The 9,804-nt window shown below is 44.5% G+C and overlaps 1 protein-coding gene across 12 annotated transcripts in view; it reads right to left on the bottom strand.

Annotated features, from left to right (window-relative positions):
- Positions 1–9,804, bottom strand: part of LOC109299988 (collagen alpha-1(IX) chain-like) — a 96,994-nt gene that overhangs the window by 73,932 nt on the left and 13,258 nt on the right. For all 12 annotated transcript variants that reach the window (XM_019520538.1, XM_019520537.1, XM_019520544.1 and 9 more), the window contains exons 3-7: positions 9,084–9,187; positions 4,042–4,165; positions 2,892–3,285; positions 1,623–1,700; positions 288–350 (exon numbers count right to left, since the gene is read on the bottom strand). In XM_019520538.1, coding sequence (XP_019376083.1) covers positions 288–350; positions 1,623–1,700; positions 2,892–3,285; positions 4,042–4,165; positions 9,084–9,187 — 763 coding nt within the window. The remainder of the gene's footprint in view (positions 1–287; positions 351–1,622; positions 1,701–2,891; positions 3,286–4,041; positions 4,166–9,083; positions 9,188–9,804) is intronic.

The following is a 9,804-nucleotide window of genomic DNA, read 5'->3' as shown; positions in this document are numbered from 1 at the left end:
CTCTCCCTAGTGCCAGTGCCATGCTGCCCACTTCTCTCCAGCATGTTCACCAGAGCTACACATGTTTAAGGTTGATGTTTTCTTTAGATAACCTATGCAAACAAAGGCCATGTCTAATATTAGGAATTAAAACCTATGATAATTACCATATTTCCAGCTCTGCCAGACTCTCCCTGTTCTCTTTTGTCTCCTTTTTGCCCCTAAAAAGCGTAAAATAAGGGCTGAGCATGATTTTGACAAAACCATGGGAAATTATCACAACCAGAAAGTTTCATTTTAGATTATACCTGGGGGCCTGTTGTTCCTTGATCTTGTGATCTTCCATGGGCACATTTACAACTTCTTTCACACTAAAAATGAAGACATAGGTTACCTAGGGGGCAGACAGACATAGCATGCAAAATGTTTTAAAAATGGAGTGTTTCAACTGTAGACATGTGTAGCCTTGTGCCTCTCCCCTAGCACTTCAAAACTGCCATAACAGCATGCAGTGATGCTACTCTCCAGTCAGGGCATATGGTAGGAGGTTGCTCCCTCCTGTGTTTCCCCACTCCATCAACCAAGGGGAGAAGGGGGAGCAAAGAGTTCGAGGGTGCTTCCAGCACCCTGGGCACAAGGCATTGGAGTAAAGGCAGTGTTGTACTGTGGGATGCCTGGACCAGAAGTATAACTGGGTGCTAGAGTGTCTTGGGCAACAGTCATGCACAGGGCAGCAGCAGTAGTTGAACTGCTGGAGGTGTGGTGGCATGGTGGATGCTATTTTGTGGCCCCTTCAGGGACAGCACCTGGGACTGGTGCCCTGGTCAACCCCCTTCCTCACCCCTTTTTGTCATGCTACTGGTCTGGAGGATCAACCCAACGTAAACACATGAGATGAAGTGGTACAAAATAGTGCCTACTCCTTCCAGATATATTTTTGCCATGCTTTGGCCACTTTGGGAGCATTTTATCAGATGTGCACACCTGTAGGTTCATCTTTTTAAACATTTCTAAGCTATCTGAAACATTTTAAATGTTACATCTGTCCATAGCCTTGTTTTTGTGCTGCAGAGAGCAAGTTGCAAGATAATATCTCCTACTCGACTACAAGGGGAATTCCAAGCCTTGTTCTTAAATTGTAGAAAAAGAAATTTTCTGAATCTTATGGTAGAGCTGGTTATAGGCAAGGACCTAAAACGCTACACATGCTTTTTGGGGTTCCAGTTTTACAGCTATATTCAGTTAGTGCCCTGCTAGAAATCCTATACATACTTTTAAATCAAGCTACAGGGGCCCAGTCTCACTCTCAGCTACTAACATCCTGCCCTTCCCATTTCCAGCTGCTGAAACTCTTCAGTTTCAACTGCAACCCCACTATAATGGCAAAACACACTGAACCCCACTCTCAGCCCCTTAAAGAAAATGTCCTGCTCCAAATTACCAAACATTTTTTCCCCTAGATGTCATGTGATTTGCAGAAGCCTTCCTCTCCACATACAGCTCTGCAAAACTTGCAGACCTGACAGTGAAGATAGATTTTACTGGCAATGGACATTATATAGAGCTATGCACGAGTCAGTTAAGTTAATACTGAGTAATCATAAGTGAAGCAGCTCATGAGAGAAACCATACGCTCTACTCACTGCATCAGAAAGTTCACAGCATCCTTCTGAGTATGCTTTATCTGCATCACAATGCATTTCAAGTTGCTGCAAGTCCACCTGGCAAACACATAAAACAACTTCTTGACAGCTTTAATAAATATGGGCTAATTGACCTCTTCTCTATAGAATCAGAACCCCACTCACCCATTTACTCACTCTGCACTCTTCAATACAGATACACAGTGTTTCCCTCTACCAAGTAATTCAACCACTGTCTCCACACACACTGATGAACTCTTCCTTCCCACCTCACCACTCTCCCTATGACCAGTGAGACCAATAGGATGGGCTAATTGTAGAATACTGTCACTACAAAAGCATATCATGTCTCTTCTTACTTTTCTCTGTTTTAATTCCAGATTAAGAAAATGTGATTGCTTTCCTTCTATAAAGAAAAATTGAAAGTTAAACACTTGCTGAATGTCTACTAATAAAATTCCCATGGGATGTAAAACCACAAAATTTACTGGCTGTTCTGTCTTACGTTTGACAGACACGCCGTGCAGAAATGCTAAACCAAGTCCAGTGACCTCTAGCACAAAAGCTCTGTGTAGTAATTACATTTGTAGATTATTTTATGTGCGCACACACCTTTTATTCTGAATTCTAAGAACTATAAATATTTATCGGAGAGCTTCACAAAAATTAGAACCATATTTCAGATCTCCATGATGACCACTAGAGGGTGCTTGTGCATAAGTAATAAAAGATGGTTTCACGCACCCTAGGGAAAAAATACTGAATTGCTGCAAATGCCTCTTAAGAGAAAGCTATATTAAACGATTAGAAAACCTAGTTTGCATCCATCAAAAGCCTGATTCTGACCCTTTAAATATTATCAAGAGTTTTGTGACTGATTTCAGCAGGAACAAAGAAAGAGAAAAGGTAAACTTTTTGAGTTATACTGAATTCTAAGAGACAGAATATAGAGATGTAATGGATCCCTTTGAGAGATTCCCAAGCAAAACAATACAAATTGTACCCAAGAAAAAAATTCCATATGAGTGCATGCAAAGGACAGTGAATGCCAGGAATGGAATCCTAAAGGCAACACTATGAGCCATTTAAAACTTGTACTTAGTAAAAGAATAAATTAGGTGCTTTGAAAAAAAAACAGTATTTAATGAGTTAACCCCATTAAATACTGTCACTAACTGAACCAAATGGCTTTCAGCTGTTAAATACTTCCAACAAAGGATAGTGTAGTAACAAGGACTGGTACATACCAGTATGCTGAGAGTTACTTACCAAAACAGAAGACTTTTCGACTGATCTTTTTACTAGGGACGTGTACCAATTTCTGTAAATGTCTCCCTGTTCATTTGTGGGAACTGCACTGACCTCCTGACAATCAATCAGCAATTTTACATTACTCCCTTTCACGCTTAATGCTAACTTGTGCCAGGAGTTATCAAAAATTTTGCCCACGTTGTTAAATGTCCTGAACAGGCTTATTTTATATGAAGTGGCATAAAAGAAATCCAGATTTTTTTTGTCTCTCAGAACCTGAATGCCAACTTTGTCTTTGCCGTCAGAATCACTAACTTGCCACAAATGCCACACATTTTGCGAAGTGTCTTCCAGCATTTTAAAAGTAGCAATGATAGAGTATTCAGAAGGGAAGCCGTCTGGAAAACCAACACTAAAACAAAAACACATATGGTCTGATTTACAAAAATCTACCCATCAACCAAGTAAACGAACGTCCATTTAAAACGTTTAATTTCTAATGTATTTAAATTATATTACTCTAATGGTGCTGTAAAATGGCAAAGAGCTGGTTAGTTAGTTACCAGACACCTGAGATTGCAGTGCTGTTCCCAGAGGTGATGGACAAAAAGGCCAGATTCTGCACTCTGACCTCAAGCAAATTCTTACTGAAAACAATAGTGAGCACAAGCCATACAATTGGCACAGCGTGTTTCCCACTTTTCTATGATGTATGGCTCCCTTTGGGGTGACTTGTCTCCCAGGAGTGCTAAAGAGGTCAATCCACATGCAGAAGAGAGAACAGTGGCTGCAGTTAAGCCTGGTATTTGCCTGAGGGCTATGTAGTACTTCCCTCAGATAGTCTCAATATAGCTCTGAAATCTTACTGTCTATATTTAACAAATGAATTTTTGTTCAGCAAAGTCTGTCATATAGAGCTTCATTTATAGTAGTGATTATTAAACTAAAGTCATGGAACCGTTTTGTATCACTTCTGCTGCTGCAGAACCCCTCCCCCTGGCTCTGCCAGCCATGTGACCTGAGACAGAGCCAAGGAACTTGGCCTGGAGCACACTGCCTTATGGCCTGCTCCCCCTTTATCCTCAGTCTCTTTGTGGAACCCCTGAGGCCTGTCATAACATCTCAGGGTTCTACCAAACAGTTTGAAAACCTGTGATTTATAGCATACCTTGTGTTTTTCCTGAGCTGTATGTTAGGACTTATGCGATAGGCTATAGATCCTGGGTTTGATCCTTCTATTATGTGTTTATCTGATGCTGTTGACAGTTTGAATTCCTGGAGAAGATCAAGCCCTGCAATTTAAAAACAATCTTTCATTAGTTTAGAAAATACCTCCATTGATAGAAATCTGCACAAATTATTGACCTCAGTGAGGCATGGACAAGTTGCACCCATGGAGATACTGGCTTTAATGATGGTGCCAAATGTGCTTGTGGTAGGGACAACTGAGGGAGTAATCTGCCACCCTAACCCCTTAGCCTGGGAAGTTTTCTGCTTTCCAGGAGCCAGAATCTGGGACATTGCGGAGAAGATCCCTAAGTTCCTCCAGCCCACTGACCACTATCCCATGCTCCTCATCCATGTGGGCACCAATGACACAGCTCGGAGTGCTCCCAGCTGGGTCATGAGGTGCTACAGGGATGTGGGAGTGGGGCTAAAGGGTCTGGGGGTGCAGGTGGTGTTTTTCTTTATCCTCCCAATCTTGGGCTACAAGCTGAGGTGGGAGAGGACGATCCAAGTAGTGAACCAAAAACTGCGGCGCTAGTGTCATCGGGAAGGCTTTGGCTTCCATGACCACAGCCCACCCTTTGGCAAGAGAGACAGTGAGCTGCTGGGAAAGGATGGCCTCCACCTCTCTCCACTGGGAAGGAGGCTCTTCTCAGCCAGACTAGCTGACCTGCTCCACCAGGCTTTAAACTAAGTCCACCGGGGGACGGGGGACTACCGCCACTGCTGGCCTACTGAACAACCCTTGCGAAGCCAGCAGACTCTAAGACTTAAGGGAGCCCACCCCTGGTCCAGCCCTGGAATGAACCGTAGGCAAGGCAAGGGTCCCCAAGGGGACACTTGTATGCCTATACACAAATGCCAGGAGCTTGGGGAACAAACAGGAGGAACTTGTCCTCCTGCTAAACGCAAATAACTATGATATCATAGGGATAACGGAGACCTGGTGGGACTCCACCCATGACTGGCCCCAGGTATAGATGGCTACACCCTTTCCAGGAGGGATCAAGTGGACAAAAGGGGCAGCGGCTTTGCTCTCTATATCAAGGAAAGCTACGCATCCCTACAAGCCAACATTGGCACCCATGGTGGACTTGAGACCCTCTGGGTTAAAATCCACAGGGAACATGGCACAGGGGATACTAAGGTGGGTGTCTACTACCTACCCAAGGTCAAAATCTTGACCAGGAGTTTGCCAGGGAATTGGCTGAGGCCACGCGCTCCCGGTGTATGATTGTCATGGGAGACTTCAACTACCCAAACATGTCATGGGAGGAGTGCTCAGCCAAATCCAGGCGGGCGCAAAGCTTTCTCTCATGCGTGGATGACCTCTATCTGACACAGGAAGTCTACAGGCCGACAAAAGGTAAAGCACTGCTCAACCTGGTTCTAGCAACCAGGGACGACCTAATCAGTGACCTAATGATTGAAGGGAAACTGGGTGACAGTGATCATGAGCTGATCACCTTCACCATCCGCCGTAAAATTGGCAAGTCAGTCAGTAATACAGAAGTCCTCAATTCAGGAAAGCTGACTTTGACAAGCTCAGGAGGCTTGTCAGTGAGGCCCTAAAGAGCCACAACCCAAAGAGGAGGGGAGTTTAGGACAAATGGTAGCTCCTCAAGGGAGCAATCCTGGATGCATAAGCAAAGTCCATCCTGTCTCAGAGGAAAGGCAGCAAAAGGGCACAGCAGTCCCCTTGGCTCTCCAGAGAACCAGCAGACCTCCTGCATCTTAAAAGACCTACAAAGGATGGAGGATGGGATCCACCACCAAAGAAGAATACTCTGCTCTGGTCTGGACCTGCAGAGAGCAAACCAGGAAAACCAAGGCTGCAATGGAACTCCAGCTAGCTACAAATATCAAAGACAATAAAAAGTCCTTTTTTGGATATGTGGGGAGCTGGAGGAAAAGCAAGGGCAAGATTGGGCCCCTGCTAAACCAGATGGGGCAACTGACAACCGATGCCCAGAAAAAAGCAAACTTGCTAAATGGGTACTTTGCATCAGTTTTTCACCAGTCCCATGGGATGCCCCTGCCCACTGCGGGACAGGGAGGCCCAGGTGAGGGAGATTCCTTACCATCCATCAAAGCTGACCTCATGAAGGAACACCTTGACAGGCTGGATACCTTCAAGTCAGCTGGCCCTGACGGTTTATACCCAAGGGTACTTAAAGAGCTGGCAAGCATCATAGCTCAACCCCTGGCACAGATCTTTGAGAACTCCTGGTACTCTGGTGAAGTGCCCAAAGATTGGAAGAAGGCCAATGTGGTGCCTATCTTCAAGAAAGGGAGGAAAGTGGATCTGGCAAACTACAGACCCATAAGCCTGACCTCTATCCTGGGAAGGTCTTGGAAAAGATTATCAAAGAGGCTATCCTATACAGGCTAGCTGATGGCAATATACTGAGGGATACCCAGCACGGGTTTGTTGCAGGTAGGTCTTGCTTGACCAATCTCATTTCCTTTTACGACCAGGTGACCTATCTTCTGGACAAGGGAGAAGAGATTGATGTCATATATCTTGACTTTAAAAAAGCCTTCGATCTGGTATCCCATGATCACTTCTTAGCAAAACTGGCTAACTGCGACCTCAACCTCATCACGATCTGCTGGCTGGGGAATTGGCTCCATGGCAGGATCCAGCAGGTGGTGGTTGATGGAAGTCAATCATCGTGGTGCCCTGTGACCAGAGGTCCCTCAAGGCTCTGTCCTAGGGACTTTACTTTTTAATATCTTCATCAATGATGTCGGCATTGTTGTCAGAAGTGGACTGACCAAGTTTGCCAATGACACCAAACTTTGGGGTAAAGCATCCACACCTGAGGACAGGAGGGTGATCCAGGCAGATCTTGACAGGCTCATGAAATGGGCGGACGAGAACCTGATGGTGTTTAACACCAAAAAACGCAAGGTTCTCCACCTTGAGAAGAAAAACCTGCAGCATGCTTATAGGCTCGGCAGTGCTACGCTGGCTAGCACCACGGATGAAAGGGACTTGGGGGTCATGATTGACCACAAGATGAACATGAGGCTTCAATGTGATGTTGCAGCTAGTAAAGCGAGCAAAACACTGGCTTGCATCCATAGATGCTTCTCAAGCAAATCCCAGGATGTCATTCTCCCATTGTACTCGGCCTTGGCGAGGCCGCAGCTGGAGTACTGCATCCAGTTTTGGGCTCCACAATTCAAAAAGGATGTAGAGAAGCTTGAGAGAGTGCAGAGAGCCACACGCATGATCAGAGGTCAGGAAAACAGACCTTATGATGAGAGGCTGAGAGCCATGGGACTCTTCAGCCTGGAAAAGCGCAGGCTCAGGGGCAATCTGGTAGCCACCTATAAGTTTATTAGGTGTGTTCACCAGGACCTGAGGGAACGTCTGTTCACCAGAGTGCCCCAAGGGATGACAAAATTGAATGGTCACAAACTCCTCTGCGACTGTTTCAGGCTGGACATAAAGAAGAACTTCTTTACTGTCCGAACCCCCAAGGTTTGGAATAGACTGCCTCGGGAGGTGGTTCAAGCACTCACTTTGAATGCCTTCAAGAGATATTTCAACATTTATCTTGCTGGGATCCTATGATCCCTGCTGACTTCCTGCCCCTGGGCAGGGGCTGGACTCAATGATCCTCTGGGGTCCCTTCCAGCCCGAATGTCTATGAAATTTATGAAATCTATGAAGTCCTGAGTATCCTACCTCAAGCCAAAGAGAAGTACTAGACTTGCTGCCCTGATAACAATGAGTTATTTTCTTATCCTGATATCCACCAGCTAAGTGCTAGGCCATGGAAGTGATGCAATGCTGGATGGAGGATGTATGCTGTTGACCTTTACTAGTCGTGAGTCAGAGACTAGATCCCTTGGCATTAACAGTAGTTTCTCTAAGTGAAGTAAAGTGAGGGAATTCACCCATACAGTGAAATCCCGCTTTGTGCTGGAACCACCTTCAGTTGAGCATTTTAGTGTACTTAATGTCGTTCCAGAAACACAGAGATTCCGAACCCGTTCCTAAATATATATGAATCCTCTCCTTTGGAGAAGTTTAATGTCATTGTTTTTATTTAGTTGTTCTACAGGATGCATTCTTCATTAAATGTCAAAAAGTTAGTCAGTAACTATGGAACATTTCCTTCCCCAGTTTTAACAATATTTTCCTGTCCTGTTCCTTCCTCGCCACCCCCCAACACACTATCCCCAGCCCCCACAATTGCTTATTCCAGATGCAGTTCAAAATGATTTGTCATGAAATGTGTTTCTGGCTCAACTATTTAAATTAACTTGTTTACTTAGCAAATAGACTTCATTTTTGCATACTCAGTTAAAATGCCTTACTACTGCATAGTTTCATTTTCCCAAGCCTTGATAGAACTCATTGAATGTCAGGTTTCAGCTGTGTATTTTAACACCATTGAATCTCCTAGAGGAATGTGTTAGCAAAGTGAAATTCTCAGTATATAGGATATCCAAAATGTTCTTTCAAAATAACTAAAATTATTTAATATCTAAGAACAAATTGAAGTATCTCCCCAACCTTGTAGAGGCACCAAGTTATATTCCATGTAACAGTGCATGTTCAATGAGTTATACTACATTGTTAAATACAATTTAACACAATTTATTTCTAGCCTGTTGCAAGCAAAAGTGATGTAATATAAGTCTGAAATTAAATTACAGCACAGAGATGAAGGTTAGTTTTCAAGTGTTACCTATAAGCATGGGGAATCACGCATTTCAATTTAGTAAAAATCAGTGGAACAACTAAAAGGTCTGAAGGAATCATCCTTCATTCTTTGCAAAAAAAAGTCTCTTTTAAGAAATGTATTGTCTGTTAATATTCATTAGAATATTTCCTTCTGAAACTGTTTCATAAATACAGGAAAATAGTTTCATATCTTTTCTAAAGAATCAGTTGGTATAATTAAAACTATTTTTAAACACTTAAATATGAATTCACTGATTATTTAAACAGGATTGTTCACATACCTGTAGTATTTGTTAAATCCTGACATAATGAAATACTGAAGAGAGTCATCACTAAGACTGTAAGTGCAGGAAATGTCATTGTGCAACTTCGTGAATGCATGCACCTAGGAAAGAATATATAATGGTTCATTATAATCATTATAATCAGTAAAACGTGGATTTCCCTCTTTTCCAGAGGAAAACACAAATTTCTCATTTTAGCGGAGTTTCATCCTGCAAGCGGCCGGGGGGAGTGGGAGAAGCACAGTCAGGCAGGGACACTGCACCATGTGCATGTATATGGACACAGCTGCCAGGCAGCCTGGAGAGCAGCTCCCATAGGTAAGTGAGGGGGTAGGAATTGAGGCCCCCTATAGGGAGGGAGGGAGGGAGGGAGGGAGTTGGCTGGGGCTGCCACAAGGCCCTGGTAGGCTCATCCAGGGGACAGGGAATGGAGCCAGCTCCCTGCCACTGCATGCATTCCCAGAGGGCAGGGGGAACCCATGCCCCCCACATCTGTGCATGAGGTGGGGTGGGGACAGGTGCAGACTTAGGCTCCCTGACCTGCTGCCCTCCCCCTGGGCCTTCCCAGCTTGGTGGGCAGGACCCCATGCAGAAGGGCAGAGCAGGGTCACGTGAGAAAGCTCCTTGTTGCTGCTATGAGCCCCATGCTGCACTGGCAGCAGCAGGGGCGGTGGCATGGGGTTATGCCTCTTGCTACTCCAAGGTATGCATGCATACA

This window comes from Gavialis gangeticus, unplaced genomic scaffold (assembly GCF_001723915.1).
Source record: "Gavialis gangeticus isolate Ggan-Ray unplaced genomic scaffold, GavGan_comp1, whole genome shotgun sequence".
Classification (NCBI taxonomy): domain Eukaryota; kingdom Metazoa; phylum Chordata; order Crocodylia; family Gavialidae; genus Gavialis; species Gavialis gangeticus.
The sequence above is the reverse complement of the archived record's forward strand: the minus strand, read 5'-3'. Positions and strand labels throughout refer to the sequence as shown.